General features: G+C 39.6%; 1 protein-coding gene across 3 annotated transcripts in view; it reads left to right on the top strand.

The window, feature by feature from the left end:
• The window catches only part of dcc (DCC netrin 1 receptor), a 367,931-nt gene that overhangs the window by 106,960 nt on the left and 233,630 nt on the right, over positions 1–27,341 (top strand). For all 3 annotated transcript variants that reach the window (XM_054756233.1, XM_054756232.1, XM_054756234.1), the window contains exons 2-3: positions 4,258–4,614; positions 18,660–18,947. In XM_054756233.1, coding sequence (XP_054612208.1) covers positions 4,258–4,614; positions 18,660–18,947 — 645 coding nt within the window. The remainder of the gene's footprint in view (positions 1–4,257; positions 4,615–18,659; positions 18,948–27,341) is intronic.

Raw genomic sequence — 27,341 nt, 5'->3', positions numbered from 1 at the left:
CATAACTTGGGGTTATGGGAAGTTGGAACCATGACTTGAAGCTTTTGCATAGAATATGTATAATAGTTCTTAAAACTCAATTGAACTCTCATGGTACACAGTCTACGTGAGGGTGAATGTTTAGTGGCCCCAGTAGAAAATCTGATTTGTTGTTGTCTTACATTTCACTTAATATGTTTGATCATTTGAAATAGAGGCTGTTCCATGACATGACTTTTTGTACTTAGCCTACATTGAGACTTCCCGGGAAGCCCGCAGGCACAGCGTGACGTTTTGGACCGTACAAACTGCCTCTCTGATCAGGATAAAAGCCTGTTTCGCGGCGTCAACATCAAACGCAAGAAGAGATGCGGTTGCTGCTCTCTGCTGTCTGAGTCTTTTGCAAGATCACACTGAATATAATATAAGAACATAAAAACAAGCAGGTTGAGAGGTGCTGGTGGCATCTAATGTGTCATATAATTTACCTGCTTTTGCCTTAATTACTGTACAATACAGCACTGTGTGGGTGTCCAAAGGTCTGTTTTCCTGGGATGTGTCCTGTTTTCACATCCTGTCCTGGCTGTCTTCATTTTAAGGTTTTTAGAAAGTGATGAAAATGTCCTGGTTTTCATTGTTTTTCAGTGGAACATGTGACGTAATCCTTGAGAGACTGCCGCGTGGGCAGCTTTTTGAATAAGTGCAGCCAAAAGGCCGCAAAAAGCTAAAAAAAAGCAAAACAGCTGATACTGATCCAGAGTTAATGCTCGGACGCTTACAGAGTTGAAGTCTAATAAAATTGGAGACACAACGGCGGTTCAAATTCCCAAGTTCTTGCGATTTTCCCCGAAAATATTGGTTACATTACAAAACTTAACAAGGAAACTGTTTTTTGGAAGCATTTTTGTGTCTGTTTTTGATTAGTCTTCCTTTGTGTTTGACTATAGGTAAAATTTTATAATATAATAATACTAATATAATTTTTGTCATTCATTTGATCCTAAAGGTGAGTGAAAAAACCAAACAGTAGGAAAACCAAGGCAATTTTTTCCATAGTGTAATCCATAATATTAATCCAGTTATACTCCACATTGTGCTTGGCATTTTGCGGCTTCACTCTAATACTGTTTTTCAAAATATATTCATTAATAAAGCAGCGCTGTTTTGTGGTTGTCTATGGCCTTTTATTAGTAAAAATATGCAAATTTTACATATTTTTGCCCTAAATTATACATTTTCAAGCAAAAAAAATGGCTCACTGAACTAAAATACAAATATAAGGCATTCAGAAAATGCATTGAAAAACGCATTGAGATGTCTAGTATTCTACACTGGTCACTAAGTGTCAGTAATGTTACATTATGTTATATTGATGAGACAATTGCCACCACAGAAACCGCAAGTAAAAAAACAGCGACGAGGAACTCTCTCAATGCTAACATGTGTGAGTCTATATTATGTCTTATTTTCTCTTATTATGTCTACTATATCGGCTAGTACGAGTGTAAAGGTGACTATGGGGTGTTAGTTTGTGTCTAGAGGACTCTAATAATGTTAAAAAAACATATTTAGAAGGTTGTAAACAGGTTAAATTCATAAATAAGAAATCCTACTTTGTGAAAATTAACTTATCACAGTCAGTTCTCGAACCGATTAACCACGGTAAACGAAGGATTACTGCAATCCATTCTACAAATCCCAAAAATCAGAAAAAATAGAACATTTTACAGAGAATAATTATAGTTTTACATGCTAAAAATAATGCAAAATTAATTGCCAATGACGAATTGATGAAACTTAACTTTGTGGAATTATTACAATACAGGGTAAACAGACTAGTTTGTAATGTGCAATTAAAATTTTAAATTTTAGCAAAGATTTTCATCAAAAAAGGAATCATGCAAATACTGGCACATACAAAACCCAGGTTACAAACTTTTCTATTTGTATTGAAATTATAAAGGCATCTTTTGAGTAAACTTTCATTATCATTTCAGTATTGCTGGACCGAGTGTCCTGGGTTTCGGTCATCAAAATATGGTCACCCTAGATTTTCTATGTTTTGCTTATTATGTAGCTAAATAAAACCTAGTTTAAGTGAGCAATATGATTTTCATAAAGCCAGCTACAGTATCTAGCCGATCAGCATGGGTTTTTGTGAAATATATTATCAAATATATTCATGTAAGAATCTTAAACTGACAGGAACAATGCCAGTCTTCCTGGTTGAGTTGCACTGTGAATCAGCAACAGGGTCAAAGTTAATTGTAATGTAAACGTTCCTCAATGCTCACATGAGAAGACCACTGCACTGATGTTAGGTCAGATTTACCATTTGAAACGCTGGAGGAGCGCCCTATTAGTCGCAATGAAACTGCATTTCCAACTCACCTGCAGCTTTTATTGCAAAATCTATAAACCATCACCGCATCCATAGTTTTCCTTTGTGTTTTACTACCTTTGTTGTCTAACAATCTCTTTATGGTGTGCTAGAGCTACAAACGTGGCTTGATCGAAGTGCAAGGCTGCCTCGGGGATACAAATTGGCTCTTGGCTGTAAATAACACCTTGTGCTGAGCAGTTTAGCTAAACATAAATGTGCTGGGGAATGGGCACCGTGTGTATTTTGATAAAACATGTTGACAGGCAGGCAGTAAAGCAGGGCAAATCTGCTGTTTCGGTAAACAATGCTTGTTTTAGTGCCGCACAGCATACTGGGACTATAGGCTCGAGAACCAGGCAGGCCGGGCCATAGAAAAATGAACATATTCATTTTCCTGTTAATCATTTCATAAAATAACATTTTCATGTTGTGCTGTTGGTTATAATAGTTAGCCTTATTGATGAGTTGCAATATTGCCGTCAAGTTATTATTCTCAGAGGTCATTTTGTATGTCTAATTGAATTGTCGATGGGATTGCAATGACATGCATGAAATAACTGACCTGTGAATAGTGTTGTTTTTGGTAGCCATCATAGTTTTAGTCTTTTGGACAAAAAGTCACATTTTTGTCATTTCTCTATTTGATAATGTTATCTGAGGTGTTGAATGCAAAAAAATCAATCCATCTGAGAGACATGGTTTCTCCGAGTCTTCCCCAAGGCCTCCTACTGATCGGCCGTGCCCTTAACACCTCCCCAGGGAGGCATCTACATGTTTGAGGGACGTCATCTGGCTCCTATCAATGTGGAGGAGCAGCGGTTCTGCTCTGAGTTTCTCCCGGATGGCGGAGCTTCTCACCCTATATGTAAGGGAAAGCCCAGCCACCCTATGGAGGAAACTGATTTTGGCCACTTGTAACCACCATCTTGTCTGTTCGGTCAATACCCAAAACTCATGACCACAGGTCAGGGTAGGAACATAGATCGACCGGTAAATTGAGAGCTTTGCCTTTCGGTTCAGCTTCCTCTTCACCACAACGGACTGATGCAGAGTCTGCGTCACTGTAGCCACTGCACCAATCTGCCCGTCAATCTCGTGTTCCATCATTTCCTAACTCGTGAACTAGACCCCAAGGTAGTGAACTCCTCCACTTGGGGCAGGATCTCACCCCTGACCCGGAGGTGGCATGCCACCTTTTTCCGGTTTCATCCCAGCCGCTTCACACTTGACTGGGAACCAATCCAGTAAGAGCCAAAGATCACGGCCCGATGAAGGCAGCAGGACTACATCATCATCTGCAAAAAGCAGAGACCCAATCTGCAGCCACCAGACTGGATCCCCTCAAAGCCTTGGTATGCACCTAGAAATTCTGTCCATAAAGGTTATGAATGAAATCAGTGACAAAGGGCTGTCCTGGTGGATTCTGCCTCTACCTGGAAATGAGTCAGACTTATTGCTGGCAATGCTGACCATCCGAGTTAGGCGGTCCGGGACCCCATACTCCCAGAGTACTCCCCATAGGATTCCCCAAGGAACACGGTTGAATGCTTTCTCCAAGTCCGCAAAACACATGTAGACTGGTTGGGCAAACTCCCATACACCCTCAAATACCCTGCCCAGAGTGTGGCGTTGGTCCACAGTTCCACGACCAAGCCGAAAACCACACTGCTCCTCCTGAATCTGTGATTCAACTATTTGGCAGACCCATCTCTCCAGAACCCTGAATAGACTACCAGGAATGCTGAGACGTGTGATCCCATGATAGTTGGAACACTATTTGGAAATATTATTTTTGTTTACTTAAAATCTTTAACCTGTATTTTGTCCTTTGTCCTTTTCTTTTTTCGATATAACTATAATAATATGTGTGCCTCTGCTCTTCCTCCTTCCTGCAGGCTCAGACGCCTCCCTGTCATCACCTTCCTCATCTAGTCCCGGAGGTTTTGTGGACTTCACATTCACCCAAGAGCCTCAGGACACGGTGACGGTGCGAGGCGGCTTGCTGCAGCTCGACTGCCAGGCCCGCTCAAACACATTGGCCGGAAGCCCCACCATCACCTGGCGGAAAGACGGTGTGCTCCTCAGTGCTCTGGTGGATGAGCGGCGGCAGGAGCTGGCCAACGGATCGTTGCTGGTTCAGAATATTCTACACTCACGGCACCACCGGCCTGATGAGGGGGAATACCAGTGCCTTGCCACGCTGGATGGCCTGGGAAGTATTGTGAGCCGGACTGCTAAAGTCACCGTGGCAGGTAAGATAATATTACAACATTTTTCAAAGTGTTCCCCACTCCTGGGGAGGTGGTGTAGATGACTTCAGTGGAACTGTACCACCCTATAAATTGATGGATCTGGTTACGTTATTAACATGACAGCATATCATTTCTGTCTCGACATGGATAACTTGTTAACTTTACAATGTATCACCTGCTGTCTGTATAGCGTGCGGAGGAGTGATCATTCAAGAAAAACTGCACTTAAAAATATATATATATATATATGTATATTTTGCCTCCGTCTTTCCCTGTGCGTTCTAAATGGCAGTTTTTCACAAACAATACAGGTAATGGGAATTTACCTATTTCGCCTATAAAGCCCTTTAAAAAACATTCTAAAAAAATGGACAAAAGGGAAAATACAAAATATTTTAATTTAATTTAATTAAACGGTGAGAGAGAAGAGACTCTGACAAGGGACTCTGGGGAGAAAGCTTCATAAAATACTTTTGATGATTATTTTTTTTCTTTACCAGGGTAGATATTAAAATCATTTGTGTACAATTTCCCAACTGTTTTATTTTCTCTCTGTGGGGAGACTTTGAGTAAATGGCCCGTTAATAAGAGCTGGTCAAGCCACAAGCAATAATATGATTAGATGTAAAATAATAATACTAATAATAACAGCAACAAACATACATAAAATACATGCTACAATAAAATGAAATGTCATTTCCATTTTGACATAAATCTAAAGTAATTATCTGACAAAACATCTTCAAAGAAAGCAAAACAAGTTGTGATGGCCTGGCTAAGTTTTGGACGCAGACACAAGATTAATGAAAGTTGTACACATTTATTGATAGGGAGAGACAAAACCCAACTAGACAGGACTACAGAAATAATAACAATGCAAACCCGACCGCGTTAAGTGAAATTCCGCATAGTGGGATTCAATAGTAATTCAATATGAATTAATGTAATACTTTCATAGAGCAGAGAAAACCTGTTTATGACTTTCTAAATATGTTTTTTTACCATTATTAGAGACATGAAATAACACCCCTATAGTCACTGCTACACTCCTATTATTTTTTGTTTACACCACATTGCTAATGCGCAGGGACACAAGAGATGGCCATGGCCTTACGCATAGCATGCTAGCGAGCTAACTAGTTTATTTATTTATTTATATATTTTCAACTTAAGAAGGGGTGTCAAACGGAGTGGGGAAGAAGGACAAAGTAAGAAACCAAAAACTTACCACTTCCACATGGAAAGGGAGGAGAACTTTTTTTCAGTCTATCATGTCGGTCATGCCATGGCTGACTCCATGCAGTGTGAAGGTAATGTAATATATATAGAATGTAATATAGATAATATATTAATGTAATATATAATGCAATATATATATATATATATATATATATATATATATATATATATATATATATATATATATATATATATATATATATACACACAATGTCATATAACGTCATGTCTCATCAATGTTTTGTGTCATTTTGTCACGCTTGGTTACTAGAATACGACATATGACTTGTCTTTCAATATGTTTTGAGTAATTACGGGCCAGAACTAAGAATTTATCCAGTGAGAGAGCGATGTTTGAACGGGGATGTAGCGAGGGACGTACATACAAAAAACAACAGGCAGAGCAGTGAAAAGAGCAGATACTATTGCTTCAGGACCAACTGCTAGGACCAGAGCAACAAGGCCGCACAGGAAACCACCAAAGAAAGAAACAATAGCAAACGCTAGCAACAAAAATGTACTCGTAACGAAGCACGACAAAAGACAAAAACTAGAATTCCAAATGTAGCATGGAAGCTTGTAGAGAATAAAAATAAGAAATGTGGCACAAATAGCGCACTGAGGTCTACACGGAGGAAACATGAGCAAGTGTTTGGCATATTTCCACCACATTCACTATAAAGCAAGATGCGGTAACTGTTCTGTCACAGATCATTAAAACACTTCCTGCACTTCTTTTTACAATATGCTAAAAATAGCCATAAAAAATAAAAAAATCAACATCTGACTGTCATAACGTTTGACATCGAGGCTATTTAGTAAAACAATGCTAGTCCATGCAAAAAGGAGCAAAACTGACCTTTGTTGATAATACCCAAGACAATTGACAATGCTAACAATGCCATGCTGCTATCCAGTGCCATGCCAACTGTATACATTCAACACCAAAGTCATGTCTATAAATAACATTGTACAAAAACAATACATGTGAAATGGGTATTTCAACAACATGACATACTATTACATTCTGTCCATGTTTATTCAACGTACAGTATAGTGAATTACCACACACTGACTGCAGGGCATACAGTATGTTTTACGGTCTTTACTTGATGGGCTTTGAAATCATAGCCATAATTAATGCAAAAATGAGACTGACAATTAAGAAAAATATTGTTAATCTGGAAGAGGACTCCATCCATCCATCCATTTTCTATGCCGCTTGTGGGGGTATGCTGGAGCCTATCCCAGCTGACTTTGGGCGAAAGGCGGGGTACACCCTGGACTGGTCGCCAGTCAATCGCAGTGCGCACATATAGACAAACAATCATTCACACTCACATTCATACCTATGGACAATTTAGAGTTGCCAATTGCTAACATGCATGTTTTTGGAATGTAGGAGGAATCCGGAGTACCCGGGGAAAACGCACGCACGGGGGGAAATGCAAACTCCACACAAACAGGGAAGAGGGCTCAATTAATAAAATAAAAAAAATTAAATAAAAAAACAGAAAAAAGCATAGCAACTAATAATACATTCCAAGGCTAAATGCTAATTAATCAATGAGGCTATGGTGTGTGTGGATGCAAACACAGATGACAGTGAAGTAGGAATTCAGTAGAATCACTAAACACTTTTCGGGTGGGTGCTATTGTTGGGAATCCATTTCCCATGATCACTGCAGCGTTCACTTCCGCAGGACATTGCTGTCTGACAAATGTAACGTTCAGGCGGCTGAGCAGAGATGGTTTACCGTCCTAAACGTCTTTCCTAATTGTTCAGACAGTGGAACCTTGGTTAGCTTACACCCGGTTAGCGTGTTTGTCGGTTAACGCTGGATACTCACGTCAAAATTTTGCTTCAGTTTTCCTACATTTTCCGGTTAGCGCACAATATGGTGTGTGTCTTGTGTTATTAATACACAGTGTGAGTTCCACTGTGCTCTTATTCTTTGTTAGCATCCTATTAGCTTGCTAATACATGGAAACAGGAAGTGGAAGTCATCACCGTTGCCTGTCTATGACGTCTTCAGCCGTTGACACTGCAATTCTTTGCTAACTAACACAGTTACACCACAAGTCTAAAACAATAATGACACAAAACAGGTTTTTATAATTATGCTATAATACTTATGCTGCAGAAAAAAATGAAATGCATATAAATGATGGATGAAAGGGATAAATGAATATTAAAGGTTACTTTTACCTTCATTGAACATGTGATTGTTGACAAAGACACAATGTGGAAGCGAGATCAACACAGACACTACTTTCGTGTTTTGCTATGGTTTATTTCTTGATTTCAATAGCGTGTCTCACATTTATCAAAATGCTAGCACTTGCAACTTCTTTGGCTCAATTTGGGGTATTTTGCAGCCGTGATCAAAAGAAAAGCAGAGACTTGAGGCGACCTGAGTAACCTTAAATTTTGATTTATCCCTTTCACTCATCATTTATGTGTATGGTGTTTATATGCATTTTGAAAAGTTTTCTCCTTGTAAAAGTAAAAACATGCTTTGTGTTAACATTTTTGGCTTTTCCTGGAATGGATTAATTGGAGTTACATAATTTCTTATGGGAAAAAATGATTTGGATAGAGTATGATTCAGTTAGAGTTGAACTTTCTGGAACGGATTAATGACACTAACCAAAGTTCCACTCAATTTAAATAAATGCTTACGAGAAACACTTACAGTTTTACTGGTGGCGCACAAGAATGAGTATTATCAACCTCTGCATTTCCTTCATTTTCACTTTCCATTATAGCAAAATTGTGCTTATTCCTATTAAGGTCAAGTTCCCAAGGTAGCTTTTCAGAGCAAGTAGGTCTCAAAGTCCCTCTGCTGCAGTGATTTGCATGTTATTATCCCCCAGGTTTGTTTTAGTGTGTTTGTCAAACAAGGATGAAAACAGCAATCCTTTTCACAGATGGTTGGAGGTTTGAATGCATGTAAGAAGTTGAAGAGACGCCATGTTCAGCATGTTCAGTTCCAGCCTCTTTCTCCTTCTCCTTGATGCTTGATGCTTCTTTCACTTCCCAGGCATCCTCTCTCCGTCCTTTCATGTCGCCGTCCCTTCTTTCTGGTGGTGCTTTGACCCATTTCTCCCCCTCCTAAATTTTATCTGCTGAATCACTTTTTATTTTGTGTCATCATACATCCCTCATGCATATTGAATGGTGTAAATCTTGGAACAGATTAAAAGTGGGACAAAATATTACACAGGAAAATTGTGTAGGGCAAGAGGGATGGTGTTGTTGGCCTCATATTCACCTTTTCTCTGCCTCCAAACACGTCAAGTCTACTTGATGCATGCAAAGAGGTCCATTTTGGTGTCATTTCACCACATCACATTCTCCCAAGTCCGAATGCTTTTCTTGCTGATTGTGCTCCCAACGCCCTTGACATCATAAAGCAGCTCCTCCCTTGTCATTCTGGGCTGCTCTCCCACCTTTCTCAATACCATCAGTTGAACTATTGCATGGAACCTCCATAGAAAGATGATTGACTGCTATCTTGGATTACTTCCATTTACAAACAATTGCACCAATAGGACTCCCTTTCCCACCAAGCTTCTTCTTTGTGCTCTTGTAGTCCATTCTAGTCTTGTGCAGGTCTACAATCTGTTCCCTGACGTCAGCTCTTTGTTCTTGCCCGTGGCGGTGGAGAGTTTCGATGGAAGACAGTGTTTGTGTGACAGGTGTCTTTCATCATCATAATGAGTTGAGGTTAGGCGAACTTTCTGAAAGGCACAGGAAATACATTTAGAACCGCTCTTTTGGTGTCAGAATGCTTGCTGGTTGGTAGGGATTAAGTACTTATGTCACTAAATCAAACACACTAATTTATCAACTTTGTTCAATCAATCCATTCCAGACACCCAAAAATATTAACATCAATACATTTTATAGATAGTAATTATAGTTTTACATGCAAAAAACAATGCAAAGTAATTGTAAATGACAAATGAACTGGATAAATGAACATTTAACGTTTTACCTTTATTGAAGATGGTTGTTGAGGAAACGATGAGGAGCAACAACATCTCAACATCTTCATTCATTGTGAGCTCGGTTTTCATCCCTTTCACAACATTAGCTTCCTTGATTTCTTCTTTGTTGTCCAGGATGGGTTATTCAGCAGTCACATTCAATAAAAAACACAACTACTGAGTCACCAACTCTTTGTGCGTTCCATTCCGTGGAATTTTATGTCTGTCGATGTACGAAAACTGAGACAGTGTAAAAAAAAAAAAAAACTGGGATGGAATTTTGGCAAATATTTTTTGTTGAAAAACCAAGGTTTAACTGTATTTTATTTCTGGATTTTTTACATCCAGTTTCCCCTAACCCACAAACATTATGAACTGTTCATGATGAGCAGGGGATCAAATACTTGTCACCGCTGGATGCATGTTGTTTTCCAAATTGTTGGAAATATTTGTGTTACCTGCAAAGCAACAGCTCAAATAACTAGATGAGGCAATTTCAGTTTAACTTGCGTGTGAATGCTGAAATGGAACTGAAATGTTGAAATATCCTAGAAATGTTTTGAAATCTATTCACCAACTGAGGATTGAACCAGCAACCTTCGTGTTGGGAAATGACAACTCTACCACCTGAGCCATGCAACCATATTGTATTATGGACAATGTAGGAATTTTTAGAAAAGATAGATAGCCTACATGTCCTCGATGAGCTGAACATTTTCATATTTGAATGGCTTGAAGCGGTTGAGAAACGTGGGAATAGTTACTTGACAAAAAATTGCGGAATTTGAAAAGTTGGAATCTAACAATGGAGAATGATTGTTGAAATGTATAAATAGGTTGAATGATTGCACGAGGACAAGAACCGAACCAGCAACCTTCGGGTTGTAAGACGACCAATCTACCACCTGAGCCATGTCACCTTGTAGAATAAGCAGAATGTTACAGTAATGGAAAATGGAAAATCATTTTCCATTTTCCATTTACCATTACTGTAACATTCTGTCGTCGGGGTGCCAAATAAATTGTTCATTCATTTTCAGTGGGAAAAAACTGTCACCCAAGTAAAGTATGTGATTTTTTTTCCAGAAAGTCCTGATATCCAAAGTGTCCTGAATGAGCTGAACATTTTGACGTTGGATTGGTTTGACTCGGTTGAGAAATGTGGGAGGAGTTAGCGAGTAAAAAGGTTAGGTGGAATAAGAAAAAGTAGAGGAATAAATAGATTAGAAATAGTGTAGAATATATATGACTTACCAAAAAAGTAGCCTTACAAGACACCCAATGCTTTGGCTCACAGCATACCTTTGTAGGGGTTAAGACTGACAAGGGTTTCCTTTTAACAAAACATTTGTTTTGAGGTTTGCAGATTAAACACATAGCACCTCTGGTCAAAGGGTTAATTAAAAATCTGAGTCGGCGCAGTTTCCTCAGAGGAGATATGCTTTATGTGTGTGTTAGCGCAGCTGTAGGCAGCACTGTGATCCACACATGAACAGACAGCTGCAGAACTTACATAAGACACACAATCTGAATTCACATCAGTGTTCCATGTCGCCTCCTTTCTGGGTGATGTCACAGTGGCTTCACGTCCTTGCTGCCATCAAAACAAAGCAACCTTCATCTTGTAAAACAACAGAATAACATGAATGTTTGTGTCGGTGACAAGAGAGGATATGATTCAAAGCGTCATGATAGCAAACAGCATTACAACCAGATTTTATCCGTTTCTTGGATGCATGAAAAGCCTTGCTGATCCTGACACAACCAGCACAATGTCTTGAGATTTAGAAGCATGTTTGCCTGGTATAATATTTTGCAATATATCTTTGACAATCGTCAAGGGAGATCATTAAATTGACTCAACATTCAAGCCATCAGTATGTACTGAAGTCAAGTACACAGACTGGTTCATTGGCCAGAGGCGGAATTAGGGGACTAGAGACAATACTCGTCTGTCCAAGTTCATGTTCCCAATGAAGAGCGCATTGCTGTTTCTCAGTCATTAACAGTGCAGGTGTTTTGCTAAATCAGCTCAAGAATAGTAGAACCCTTTCCTTGAACTTCTTGCGTGAGACATGTGGGTTTGGGCTCTTTCAAATGCTACTGCCATTGACACAGAAACATGATTTTTTTTAGTTTTGCAAATCTTATTTTTAGAAGCATGTGCTTTCCCAAGGTATCCACGGGGTCTTAAAAGGTCTAAAATCTAATTATTTGAATTTAAGGCCTTAAAATGTCTGAAATTCTCGTACAATCTCAAAAGAAACAAATACGTAAACTTTAGTTTTGTTTTTAAAAATTTAAATGTTTTTATGTTTAAAATTTTTATTGAGCACAAGCAGCTAGTGTGCTATGCACACACCGTGGGCCTCCGGTTTTCCTTCATGTCTTTTGTACTTTTTTGCCAGCTTGGATTTGAAATGTGCCTTAAATTGTTTTCATTGTGTTGTTTTCATGTTGAAAAAGTCAAGCCTTTAATTTGACTTATTGAAACCTGCAAAATAACTTGTTGTCAAGGTATGGGCTGGAATCAGCTCATAGCTTAAGTCCTTGCATAATCAAATTTTAAATTTGACAGTGATACTACAAAAATGCAGTATATTACACAGGTAAAACGCCTGAAAAAGTCATACTTAAAGTAAATGTAAAGCTGCCCTTGTGTGGTGGAGATGAATGGCTTTCGGCACTTTTGAAAACTAACAAGCTGATTTCTTTCACAATTTTTTCTCCCCCAAAAATGGTCCGTGCTCGAACCAGCGTCCTAAAACCTAGTTTACACTTGCACGCACTTCTTCCCCGCAGTGGTACGCAATTGTGCGTGCCAATGAGTAAATTAGTTGTTAACAGTTGTGAAGTATGTGGAAGAAAATGTTGAAATATTCAAAATTTCAATCATTTCCATGAACTAGTCGTGAATGCAATGTGAACACACCACAATCTATGTTCAAACAATGCAAGCAGTGCAGGTCATAGTGTGTCTCGTTCACATGAACGAGTTAACCTCTCCACCACCTATTGCAGCAATTGGAGGGAATGTCTTTGAACTTCCTTCTGATTTTCTGATAATAAATAATCATACAGTATTGCCCAAGGTGATGTCTCTTTTAGACGAGTATCCGCTACGGATAATGCATTTTTGTTGAGTGCGAGCATGAAACGAGTACAGCTCGTCATTATCTTTAACTGTCATGAAGGAAAATCCTCACTGGGTAACTACTTATGTATTCACTCTTCACGCTCTGCGATTGGCCAGTCACACACAGCGACCGCCCCTCCATAGACAGACTCCCTACAGCTGGAGAGAGGAGCTGGTGATATAAAGTCAGTTGGAAAACTTTGCTCGTAGTATTGAACGCTGTGCTTTTGAGAAAACTACAGTGTGCAGATTATTTCCCTGTTTGCCATCACTGGATGTTTGCATGAATCTCCAACTTCACACAGATCATTAAAAATAGTGAAATAATAAAGTCTTAGAGATCACTTACACACATACACAATACACATATAGCTGATTAATGAACAATAAATATAGCAACTTCTGAACAATCCATGTCAATTTCAGATTTAAATAATGTACCGAATTAAGCTCCACACAGTTATACCACGCCCACTTCTGGTTTATGCCCCACCCACTCCGAGTACACATACGGATACAGATCATTTAGATTGGTGAACATATAGGGGTTACAGATAGTGGTGTACTCGCTCATCCCTATCTTCGAGTCAGCAATTCCCTCTCCCACACTTTCTGTGTCTCTTTTTTTTTCTAGTTTGCCTTCTACCTGCTTTGCACATTCTCTACCAGCAGCTGTGAGAAAATATAGACTTACCTTTTTTATTGCATGAGCTTCTTCCCTAAAATTCAACATAGGAATAAATAAATAAATGACATACATTGCCACTGCAGATAGCAGGACAATGCGGAGGCAAAATGCGTGCACGTGTAAATGCCTCTAAAGAATGAAAGTCTAGCTGAAAACCCGTACTGTCAACCTGATGTTTGGCGTGACTCTTAAGGCGTCATGGAGTGATGTTTACCAAATGGACAAGCAAGAAGCTAAATGGGAGGAGAAAAATAATTTTTCTGCATTTTTTCCCACTATGTCATGTCGGACATGCCATGCTGATGCAGTGTTAAGGTAATGTAATGTATGCTAATGTCTCATCAGTGTAACATTACTGAAGCCTAGTGACCAGAATACTACATAGGACTTGTCTTTCAATATTTTTTGACCAATAATAGGCCATAGTCAACCACAAAACAGCCATCATTTATGATTTTTTTTTTTAAACCACAATATAGTGAGGGAGTCACTTATGTTTGAATCATAAGTTGCGAGGGACAATTGCATTTCTAAATCTCAAGCATTCTCTGAGTGTCTTTTAGGTAGCCCAAGGGGTACTACCCCAATATAAGAACCGTATGGTGGGTTGAGTGAGGTGTCAGTGTGGCTAATTCATCCAAGTTATCAGTAATATGTGGACAATATGTGCATCTGATGATAATGATGAAAGCGTGCAGCAGTGATCGGTGTGTCTTTATGGATATAAGGCTTGGTGTGGACTTTTATCTGCTGTTATGGTACTGTGAGGCTTCCAGAGTGAGTTGCCTTTATGTTTGTAGTGTTGACCCAGCCTGCAGTTATGATTGGAATCCTGGAATGGTGTATATCAGTCCAATCTCAGCGAAATGAGCTTTCCAGTGAACGGCGAGAGGTGAAAGAATAACCTTTTTGAGGAACTGGATAATCATTTCAATGATCTAGAATGCTATTCTTGCAACTTGGACCCTCAGTGCTACTTTTCTGTTTTGGGAGGGAAAATGACCAAATAACCACCGTTGCCAGAGGAAATGCCTTCATGGAGTCGTTCTCAGCACGAGGTTGATGTGCAACCATACAGCAGACTGGAAACATATTTACACTTTATCACCTGTTTAGAAATGCCTCAGCAGGAACATGTGAAGCGTGCAGCCTCAGTCAAATGAAAACAAACACCAAGATACATTGTCTTTTGACAAGGAGAAACGAGTGAGACTGGCAGTGAGAGGCTGGTGTGTTTATGTAGCCACAGGCTCTTTGCTCTTGAAGTGAATGTGAGCAGACAGAAAGCAGCATAGGCGCTAAACACAGCAGGCTGGACACTGTCAGTCTACAATGTTTGACCTGTCCTTTCCTTTTTGTTGGTCTTCCCGCTGTTACCATCTAAGTCTTTCATCGCAACATCACATGGGAACACCTGTCGTCTTTCAATTTTCTTTCTGATCTTTTCTTTTTCCTTGTATTTTGTTCTCCTTGTTGACCCAAAAAACCTTCATTTCTGATCACCTCATTTGTCTTTTCACCTTGCTGTCTCAGCATGCAGTCATGTACAAGCATTTGTCTAAGCTCCACACCTGAACACTGCATGCGAAAGGCTGAAAATTAATCTTCCAAAACATTTGGAGCACAGCCACCACAAATGTCTACAGGCGCATAACTTCAGCAACCACTTTTATGACATACGTATATCTTCTCAGGAAACAACACTACAGAAATGAAACCATGTGGAAGGGGGTGCAAGTAACGACCTGTGCGACTCTGGTGAATTTTATGCCCAAGAGGATTAAGGGTGTACTCACATTAGGCCAAACATATGCACAATCATGGGGAAAATAGACAAGTCTTACACTTTTTGCCTTTTGCATTTTGCCTTGACATTGTCCCACAATTTGCTGTGGCAATGCATGTCATTTTTTAAATTTAACTTTATTAATAAGCTTGAAGACTAGTAGACTAATGAGGACTAGTAGTTTGTTTAAGCATAAATTACGCACTTGGTACGCAATTTGTGACCGATAATGGTGCGCATTCACATGAACTGACCACACTCCCGCATGACTTACAGTCAAGTAGTGTTTACGTCTAGTGCACGACAATAGTACATGCGACGTTCATTGTTGCATGGGTATGCACCACGGCTTCCCACATCCATGAATGGCATTATTTGGTCTCTCTTCAGGCATCACCCCTATAGCTTCATTAATTCCTCTATTTGCAAGGGAGAAAAAGCATTGAACTCAAGTGAAAAAGCTCATGCAAAAAAGAAATGTAAGTCTACATTTTCTCACAGCTGCAGAAAGAGAATGTACGAAGACCAGGAAGGAGGCAATAAAATAGATTCAAAAAAGAGGCACAGAAAGTGTGGTAGAGGGAACTGTTGACTAGTAGACATCACTTTGGCCATTATGATCACTTATTAACAGAAAATCACAAGGAAGATCCAAGAGGCTACAGAAATGACTTGAGAATGCTCCAAGAGGTGGTTGAAAAATTAACCCATGCTTGTGAATGAGACACGCAGAGGCACGCTCTGATACGAACCGCTCACATTGCACATAGGTTGCGGTGCGTTCATGCCGCATTCACGACTTGTTCATGGAAATGATGCGAGCCATAAATTTTGAACATTTCAACATTTTCTTTGCACACTGGCTCGCAGCTCCACACAGTTAACGCATATGTTAACACATGTGCAAGTGTAAATGAGGCTATCATGAGACTATCATGCAATCGCTCCTCGTAGGTTCTTAACTAATTCAATACCAAAGACGTAGTTATATGTTTTATAATCTTGAATGCCTAATCCCAACAACGTATTTATACGGCTTTTACATTTTTTTGCACAAGAGGGCAAAAGGGGTGATGACACAACTCTCCACCAATGCATTTCACTTCAGGGCAATTTTAAGCCATATAAACAACTGCAAGGTGGCAGAAGTGCATTTGATAAGAGCTCTGCAGAGTTGTGAACGGAAAAATTACACATGAAGAGAAGGAAGCAAGAAGGAAGTGAGAGATCATGGATGAGTGTAGGCTGCAGAAGGTTACGCATTGTAGGGGAATTTTAACGCATGCACGCACATACACACGTGCACACACAACAGTTCACAACAGTTCAATTCCAAATGTCCATCCATCCATCTTCTGTGCCGCTTATCCTCACTAGGGTCAATTCCAAATGTGAAAATTGTAAATAGTTCACCGTGTTCTATTTTGAAATAAATTGTGATTTTGATGTAAAACAACCCCTTTTTGTGTTGTTTGTGTTGGTATAGTTGTTCAGATATTTGAGCTGTAACAAAAGCAAGAAAGTATTCGTGTCAAAGTGAAAGTTCTGCTTTAAATGTATCTTTTCACAAAAAACTGTCTTTCTCCCTTTTCTAGTCAGGAACTGATACTTTCCTGAAACTTACTTATGGTGTACTGCTGATTACTAAAGAACGGAAAAAGGTAGAAACAAACTTTTTCATTCTGATGAAAGATGAGAGTCTACTTTTTCTTTTGGCGGGTCCATGTTTATATAGCCATGGAACACAATATTCTGTGTGCCTTGAAAGATCAGTCAACATCGTCTAAAATGCCCAGGCGTAAATGGATTGTCTTTTGAAAAATGGCTGGCATTGAATGAGTTCATGATAACCAAAACTTTCTATAATATGAATAAAACCCAAAGAAATAACCCAAAAGTGAAAGTCCTCGGCACACTCATTCCTGTGCAGAATACATATGGTATTTCATTAATGGTGATCACTCCTCGAGCAATTGTTATTGATCAAGACAAGACCTGCGCCAAATTGTACGCCAACCGTAAAATGTACTCAAACTGAGGCAAATATTTTGCGGTAAATTTCCGACTTAAACAGAAGAAACACGCTAACCGTAGTGTACTCCAAAGGAGGTTTCGGTGATCAGAACGACTAAAAAAAAACCTGAACTAATCCACAAAGTCATGTGTAAAAGTGATGGGACAATGAAACGGGCCAATGCATACGGGTATGAATGGTGTAGTGTGAGATATTCACACTTTGGGCATAATTTGGGCACGTTCGCTGTGAGGTGTACTCACTTGTGCCAGTGCCAGACAAAAATGGTTGTGTGGTGACTTTTCAGAAATCTATGCTGCTTTTCAAGTTGTATATTGACTACCCTTAAGTTACACCCTAAATTCATTTTTATAGTATTGTACCTTGAGAAGATATAATAAATTGTTTGTTGAAATGTGTGGAGTGCACTCATACTTTAAGATATTATAGGTTTAAACTAAGAATTACTATTACCACAACACAACAAGCAGCTGGGATCAAACCATCTTATCAATGTTTCACTATCTTGCTGTCTGTTGACTTATCTACTATAATTATGATACACCGTATACACTCAGTTAGAGCTGCAGAATTCTAGAAAAAAATGACTTCCAATTGTGAGTTGTGTTTTTAAATTTCTTGTAGTTGACATGATGTAATCTTCAATATTTGTAGAGTTCCTTGATGTGTTTGACAACAAGCACTTTCTCCAGGTCTTTGTGGGAGGTCCCAGAAAGACAGTTGATGGGATAGTTTAATAGAAATCAATTGAAACACTGAACATAATCCATTAAGTCAAAAACATGGCACGCTCGCTCCTTTGCCAGTACATTCATGTATGTAATAAAGACAGGTCAGAAGAAAAGTCAGTTAATCAGTTAAATGCAATCTCCCGTGAGCCAATTGATTGATAACGGGTCAAACCAGGGCGGTAGAGCTAACTCAACCTGGCCGGTGTGGCTCGTTGGGGGACGGGGAGAGCCAGGCCATCATGCCGATGGCAGTGCAGCGTGAGTCCTTCAGTACAATGGCAGTCTGCAGCTCGTTACAAAAAAACGTAAACATAACATCGTCATTAAGATTGTTTTTTTCTCCAGCAGCTTAAGTTAATAAATACATATGCTTTTAATTCCAAAAATAACATTTTGTAATGAGTTTAATTAATCTTTTGCTATCTTGTCAACTCCAGGTCCACTGAGGGTAGTTGTCCCCACCGAGTCCGTCTCATCCTACCTTGGTGACACGGCATTGCTACGTTGTGAGGTCTCAGGAGAACCAACTCCCGTCATCCGCTGGCAGAAAAATCGAGACGATTTGCCGCTGACATTTGATCCGTCCTCACGCCTCGTGGTGCTGCCGTCTGGCTCTCTGCAGGTCAGCCGTGTCCAGCCGCCGGACTCAGCCACGTATCGCTGTTTGGCTGACAACCCTGGCAGCACAAGGACGGGGACAGATGCCGAGCTGCGGGTGCTCCCAGGTGAGTGACATACCTCTGATACGCAGCTAATGCAGTCATTGACACCTTTGTTCAGATGGTGTGTTTTTTAATATAGTTTATTAATATCATAACTTTAATTCATTCATAGTTTTTTTTAATGCTTCACTGAAATGAGTGTATGTTGTGTTATTCTGCTTACTGTGCTAAAATTTGCTAGATGACATTGTCAACGAGAACAGCAGCTCAGGACTTTGAAACCGTGTGGGCTTGTTGCGGACAAACATAAATGGCAGCCGGCCATAAATGGCTTCTTTTTGCGTTTTTGACAAGTATGACAAGTACAAGTACTTGTTGCTGGAGATGAACTAAGAAACTGCCAAACTCACAGCTGTATTTAACAGCATTATACTGCAGTCATCCTTTTGAGAGGTTGTAATTATTATTCCTAGATCGGCTCATTGATGTTGTAATTAATATATACTGTGATTATGATAATATCTGCAGCCCGAGAGAAGGATAGAGTCAGTCTCTGAAGTACCATACTCTTTTGGCACATTATTACCAGTCAATACATTGCCCACTTCATCAGTCAGATCAAATTTACTCTGTCAGTTTTGGGTTAAACAGCACTTTGGTTCCTGAGGGGTTCCCTGGAGCTAAAGTGTAGACATTCAGCAAGATAATCCCATGTCTGCTGTGAAGTGCAGGTTGCCTGAATGAGAACATACCATCTAGTTTATATTCAGAAAATACTATCATACTGTAGCCAGGTGACATTGAATCTACGATGAAGCCTCCAATTTAGATCATTGAATCAACATTGGTTTTCAATGTTGATTTAGCATTCAGTTTGTAACAATGTTGATTTCGTAACATAGATCAACACAATTTCAATTGTATTTCAACTGATGTTAATATTGAAAAAACGTTGAAATTCCAACGTAACTAAAAATTGCTAGACGGTGGCCTGGTGTTTAGGAAGGTGGCTTCACTGTCAGGAGACCACTCCATCTGTGTGGATGGAGTCCCTGTGCATGTGTGGGTTCTCTCCACATTCCCAAAAATCTGCATGGTGGGTTAATTCTCTAAAGCCACTCTTTAGAGACTTTTAGACTTTAAATTGTCCATAGGTGTGAATGGGAGTGTGAATGGTTGTTTGTCTATATGTGTCAAGCGATTGGCTGGCGACATCCAGGGTGCACCCGCTTGCCTGCAGACAGCTGGGATAGGGTCCAGCGACCCTAGTGAGGACAAGCGGTGAATTGATGGACTAAAAATCAATGTGGTTTCAATTATATTTCAATGCTGATACCAGAATGCTGTTCACTGCCAGCATTTCATAAAAAATCCTGCTTTATCTACAGTCAGGACGTCATAGGCTTAAAAGATTTATGGTTGTATCTAGTCTAATAGCAGACACATACTTTTATAACAGAAATCCAACAGTTTTATGTAATTCCATTCATTTCCACGACTAAATCTTCCTGCCTGGTCTGGCACATAGCGGAGCCACTTCTTCACTGTGAGCAAAGGCATCATCATTCATAGCAGTGCCAAGCCGTTGGGTGAAGACATCTGAAACAAAAGCATGATGCACACATAAAGGTAAAAACGTAACATACTTTCCTATTCGAAAAACGTATGTGTGCGTAGAGTACACATACGTTAGCCACAGCTGAGACACTTTCCTCTCTGTCATGAGTCAATGCTGAAGATTTTGAAACAAAAAAAAAAGGTTTGTCTTCACCTTCCTGGTCATGACATTGTATTAAACTAGAATTTCAATGGCACTGTACTGTGAACTGAGTTCAAATCTGTGTAAGACTTTTCCGATCCTGGGTGACTGGCTGGTTGACAAACTGGGGTTTGACGAGATGTATCACCGTGACTCGTGGCGTGCCTGGGTGGTGTTGACTGATCTGAAAAGAATGTGGATATGAATGTTGGTCAGTTATTTTATGGTGGGCTTCTTACACATTTCATTTGTAAAGATGAATCTACGCTGTTACATTAGACAATTAAAAAAAAAATGTCCATGCAGGAGGTAGAGACTGAGAAATCTGATGACCTGAAAAAGGCACAAAAACACATCAGATCACACCACTTTGGGCGTCTATGCTCCCAGGATGTAAGGAGGATCGTGTCACCCTCCGTCTCACTATCTGAGCAACCCATCAGCTGCAAACACTCCTGATCTGCTTTGGTGTAGAAATCTACTGTACGTAAAGAGAAACATGTTTTTTGAGCCAGTAGCAGAATGAAGCAGTATTCTTCAGTCTACAGCAAAAACTTGCTTAAATATTTTCTATATAGTACATTGCAGCGGTAGCTCACCTGTTATTTACCAGACTTTCCTAACTGAATGTTTGGCCCAGCTTGTGTTTTGGCACTAACGACACTAACATGACATCATACATTAAGGGCAGCAGATGAAGCCCTGTTTAAAACACGCAACCATTTTTAGATCATTCCTTACAACGTGATGAAAGGACATATAGAATGGAAAAACAAATTGTGTCAACACAAAACCACATACCTAAGAAGTGTTTTCACACACTGTGCATCAGGCAACCTGGCCAGTCAGCATATTAGATGCTCAATTGAAACTACAATATAAAAAGAAAGGTAACTTGTGTAAGTCCGTTGCTCTCGCTGACTCGTATCATAGTATCATATTTAATACCTTCACCTTCCTAATTCGGATGCCTCCTGGACGCCTCCCTGGTGAGGTGGTCCGGACATGCCCAACCAGGAGGAGTCCCCGGGGTAGACCTAGGACACGCTGGAGGGCTTTTGTCACACAACTGGCCTGGGAATGCCTTGTTGTCCCCCTAGCATGAGAAGAGGTGGCTGAAAGCATGGAAGTCTGGACTTCCCTACTGAGACTGCTGAATCCGCGACTCAGACCTGAATAAGCGGGAGAAAATTTGGGATAAATGGAAAATAGGCACTACGATACCAAACCTTAGAACGCTCGCAGTTATTGGCATGGTCACGAGAAGTGCCTGGTGTCTTCCTGCTGCAGCCGCTGTGCTTTTGAATGACACTAATCGGCAGACGGACGCAAGTATGTAATATGTTGTTATTCTGCCCCGCATTGTAAGTAAAGACATCTGCAAAGGAAAGACAAAAAAGTAACCAGTAGGGGGAAACAATGCAACATTAAGGCAGGGTGGGCGACATTCCGAGCAAGATGAGCGATTCTCCAACATGTTTATGAATCCAACTTACCAAATTTTAAGAACAAATTTAAGACTACCATCATAAACATATTGCAAAATGGTATCCGATGTTGCTGTTGTCTTTTTCCTGGCTCTCTGGTGGTGGGGGCTCGGCCTGGCTATGTGGGGCGGGCCTTGCTAGGTGGTAGGAGGCAGTCCCTCTCCTTTCATACATTCTCAGTGTCAATTACACAGTCACACATATGCGCACTCTTATGCACGTATACTGTATATGCATGAAGACATGCACACATACACATCAACAGAGATTTGTGTACACGCATACATATACACAATCCTAGTACGTACCTGTACGTACTTCACCACATAACTCACTGATTTATCCATGGTGTTATCATGTTGTTGGTTTTATTACAGTCATGGTGATGTCGAAAATTTGATTATAGTCATTACAATTGTGTGTTATAGTTATTGCCAATTCTGTTCACTATTATGGTTAATATTTTCATTACTACTATTACAACTAATAAGTATGACTGTTTCAATTCAGTAATGTCACTGTGGCTGTTGATACTATTTTCTTATTTCCATTATGGCCTTTATGGCCGTTATAAACATTTGCTGATATAGTCCTGTTTTTTTCTGTTGTTTTGTTATTGCCGTTGCAATTGGTGTTGTTGTTGTTGTTCTTGTCTCTCTCTGCATTGCCCCCGTCTTTCCCCACACTACCCTCCCTGGTTTCTTTTCTCTTCTTTTCTGTCCCCTCCTACTCCGATCTGGCCGCTCCAAACTTGCATTATAATAAACATAAAATAAAGTCAAATAAAATCTATATACCAGTGCAAATCTGTTTAGCATGTAAGGGCATTTAGATCAACATTACTATCTGCCCTAATGGCTGGACAGGATAAAAAAAACACTATCCATCCTGTAGGCCAACCTAAGGGCAAAGCCATCATGAACCAGCAGAGACTAGGGAAGTGTGTGTGTGTTATTTCATATCCTCGGGCTTCAGTCGTTGCTGGGAAGCAGTTTAAGGCAGTTCCGTCCAAAGCCCGACCCAGGAGCCATTTGTGGCTGCAGCTTGTTTCTTGTTGGTCCGCAGCATATTTTAAAAAACAACAACATTGCATTGCCAGTGGATACGTCTGCTAGTCTGCTTCCTGAATACTATACAGCTTCCCAGCAAACCCTCCATTTCAGCTCAGCGACGCAGTACCGCTTGAATGTCCAATCACTTTGGTACATTTCATTGTTTGCATATGTGTTGTGTGGTGTCATCCAAGCACGCAGTTATTATTATTATTATTATTATTATTGTTATTATTATTATTATTATTATTATATAACATAGCAACATGTACATTTCTATTAAACCAGTTAACATTAGCGTGCTCACTTTGTGGGAAATATGGGAAGGGGGAGGATTTTCAGATAATTGGTAGCCTGAATCTTTTGGTGCTGGAATGGTTCGAATGGGTTGAGAAATATGGAAGTTAGGGCTGTCAGAGGATTAAAAATTTTAATCAAATGAATGACAGTTTTCAAATTAATCATAATCATTAATTAATCATCATCAAATATGTGAAAGATGCCCATGTTCGCTGTTTTAGGAACAGAACAATACATGACAGAACACAATTGTATATATTTGTATGTATTTACAGGTCCAAAAGAACAGAACATTTAAATCAAGCTAAAAGATGCCACACATAATATTTGCAAATATTTGCCTAACACTAATCTCTTTAATAGTAGCAGAATCACATTTGAACGGCTTTAGTATGAGTCATGAAGGTTTGCAGTCAAAGACGCCACGTAATTTAAGTTGAATTCACATGTTTTCAGTGTAGATGTATTCTCTGGGATATAAATGCAGCAAATTGTACTTCCACAGTAAGATTTACGTTAGTGAGAGAAAAGAATATCCACTTACTGTTTTGTTTTGTCTTTCTGTTTACTTAAACCACACATACACACATAAAGAGTTTGTCGGGGTGTCCGTGAATGCATCTTGCTGCCGTCTAAAGTGTTGCCCACCAGGACAAGCCGACTCGAGACGTGTTTGTGAGATACTAGCTCTCGTGCTCTAAAATTGATTTTCAAATCAAAATATCGATACTTTTCATACTTCAGTCATTTGAGGTCATGTTTGTCTGAAATGCTGGTCTGTTGAAACACAACCATGTCTGAATTGTGAATACAGTTTTCATTTCTTTCATTTTTGTAACTCCTAATAATTAATAATTTATTTGAATGGTTTTATTATTTTATTTATTTTGTTTATTGTTTATGTCTATATGGGCCCTGCGATTGGCTGGAAACCAGTCCAGGTTGTACAACGCCTCTCACCCGAAGTCAACTGGGATAGGCTCCAGCATACCCCCGTGACCCTAATGAGGATAAGCGGCATAGAAATAGATGGATGGATGTTTATTGTTTCAGACACATCAGCTCAATTTGCACAACGTATCGGTAGCGGATCGGTATTGCTGATACCAGCCTGCATTCCAAAAATGCATATTAGGTTAATTGGTGACTCTAAATTGTCCATAGGTATAAATGTGAGTGTGAATGCTTGTTTGTCTATATGTGCCCTGCCATTGGCTGGCGACTAGTTCAGGGAGTACCGCGCCTCTTGCCCAAAATCAGCTGGGATAGGCTCCAGCATACCTCTGCAACCCTAATGAGGATAAGCAGCATAAAAAATGGATGGAGGGATCGGAAATTAAATCAGTAGTATCACTCACTTCAGGTCAGAATAAAGTTATTAAAGAGAGGCAAACTTTGTGTGACTCTTTGGGGATGCTACTGTGGCTCTGTCTGCCATCATAACAGAAACATGTGGCTTGACATCATGAGCATACATTTTTTTATGTTATTAACTCATTCAATACCTAAGACTTTATTTATACGTTTTTATAATCCCGAACGCCCGATTCCAACAACATATGTATACGTCTTTAGCGTTTTTTTGCAGGAGAGGCAAAAAGAGGTGATGACACAACTCTCCACTAATTGATTTCACTTCAGAGCAATTTTAAGCCATTAAAAATGGCCACAAGGTGGCAGAAGTGCATTTGATAAGAGCTTGGAACGGAAAAATCACACATGACTGTTATAATTGTAAATAAATTGTTATTTTTATGTAAAACAACCCCTTTTTTGTTTTTATGTTGGTATAGTTGTTTAGATAATACAAAAAAAATATTTGTGTCAAAGTAAAAGTTATGCTTGAAAACACAAAAGGCTGGTTTTCTCCCTTTTCAAGTCGGGAACTGATATTTGAAACTTGCCTATGTTCTACTGCTGATTACCAAAGAACGGAAAAAGGTAGAAACAAACGTTTTCGTTCTGATGAAAGACTAATCTTTCTTTTGGTAGGTTCCAAGTTTCTATAGCCGTAGAACACAATATTCTGTGTCTAAAATGGCCGGTACTGAAGGGCACTGAAACATGACATTCATTTTAATGGGAATTCATGGGATGTAAAATGTGGAATTCCTGGAAAACCCTGATTTTTTGGAGGGGAATTTTGAAAATAGTTAGCCTGAATGTGCTGAATATGTTGGTGTTGGAATGGTGTGAAGTAGTTGAGGAATGTGGAAGTAGTACACATTCTCAAATCAAATGGAATTTGTGTTACAGAAATGTAGAATTTTAGGAAAAGTGGGAATGTTGGGAATGCAGGAGATATCCTGAATGATCGAAATGTTTTCATGTTGAAATGGTTTGAATCTGTTGAGAAAGGTGGAACCTGTAAAAATTGTCCATTCATTTTCAAACAGAAACTTTCCGATAAATGTGTGAAAACGTGTCCTGAATGAGCTGAACATGTTGATGTTGCAATGGTGTGAACTGGTTGAGAAATGTGGAAGTATATGTATATTCCTGTCGCAGCCTGTATATTCTGTACTGTATATTCTGTATATATTCTGTATATACTGTATATACTGTATATTCCTGTCGCAGCCTCATGGCTAATGAAGTCTTGATCACAGGGTGCAATCACGCCCGCAGCGTCAAACATGGGGGTTATGCTGCAAATTGGCTCAACCAACGCAGGCTTTGTGCTCAAGATGCAGCTCAACAAAATCTAAATCCCCCAAACAAAATGAATGGGTACTGCAACGGTGGTCATCAGCTAACTTTGTCAAGTGTGGTTCTCGGCTTTGCTCTCAGTGCGCGTTCACATGAAAGGGGGCGTTTGATGTCATATTATTCTACTTCCGCTCAAAAAAATAGCCATCCTGGCCGCTGTACTTTACAAAAAATGAGTAAGAAATTATTATGGAGCGTTATGAAGAGTTCCTAAAAGATTTTGACTGCAAAAAGCAAGACTGTCGCTGCCAAGACAGCGAGGAAGGATCACTGACAGAATAATGCTAGTTAACATTGATTTATTATCGAGAAATATATATGTAGATGTGAAGAAGCGTGTACGGGCAGGATGCTACGGGTGGAGAAAAGTGTCAGGTGTGATGTGTGATAGAAGAGTTTCAGCTAAAGTGAAAGGAAAGGTGCACAAAACTGTGGTGAGACCAGCGATGCTGTTTGGTCTAGAGACAGTGTCAATGAGGAAAAGACAGGAGACAGAGCTGGAGGTAGCAGAGATGAAGATGCTGAGGTTCTCTCTGGGAGTGACCAGGAAGGATAGGATCAGGAATGAGTACATCACAGGGACAGCACATGTTAGAGGTTTTGGAGATAAAGTCAGAGAGGCCAGACTGAGATGGTTTGGACATGTCCAGAGGAGAGATAGGGAATATATAAGGTAGAAGGATGCTGAGTTTGGAACTGGCAGGCAGGAGGCCTCGAGGAGGACCAAAGAGGAGGTTTATGGATGTAGTGAAAGAGGACGTGAAGGTAGTTGGTGTGAGAGAAGAGGATGCAGAAGACAGGGTTAGATGGAGGCAATTGATTCGCTGTGGCGACCCCTGAAGGGAAAAGCCGAAAAGAAAAGAAGAAGAACATTGATTTATTATAATAATAACTATTATAATTAATAACTATACCCTACTATCTTTTCATTTATCGGCATTCATCATTGCACAACTTTGACATTTTAACACTTAATAATAAATTAATAAATAATAAATAATAATAAAAAAATTAATAAATTGTAGCAACAACTGTCTTTTTTTAAATCTTTGAAATATGTCTTCTTGTTGTATCTCGTTGTGACTACCAGATGGCAGTGTTGACGTGTTTTGTGGCAACCTTTTTATTTTTTTAATTTTAAAATGTTTTC

This window comes from Dunckerocampus dactyliophorus, chromosome 17 (genome assembly GCF_027744805.1).
Source record: "Dunckerocampus dactyliophorus isolate RoL2022-P2 chromosome 17, RoL_Ddac_1.1, whole genome shotgun sequence".
In the NCBI taxonomy this organism is placed as follows: domain Eukaryota; kingdom Metazoa; phylum Chordata; class Actinopteri; order Syngnathiformes; family Syngnathidae; genus Dunckerocampus; species Dunckerocampus dactyliophorus.
Note: the sequence above shows the minus strand (reverse complement) of the source record. Positions and strands in the feature narration are given on the sequence as shown.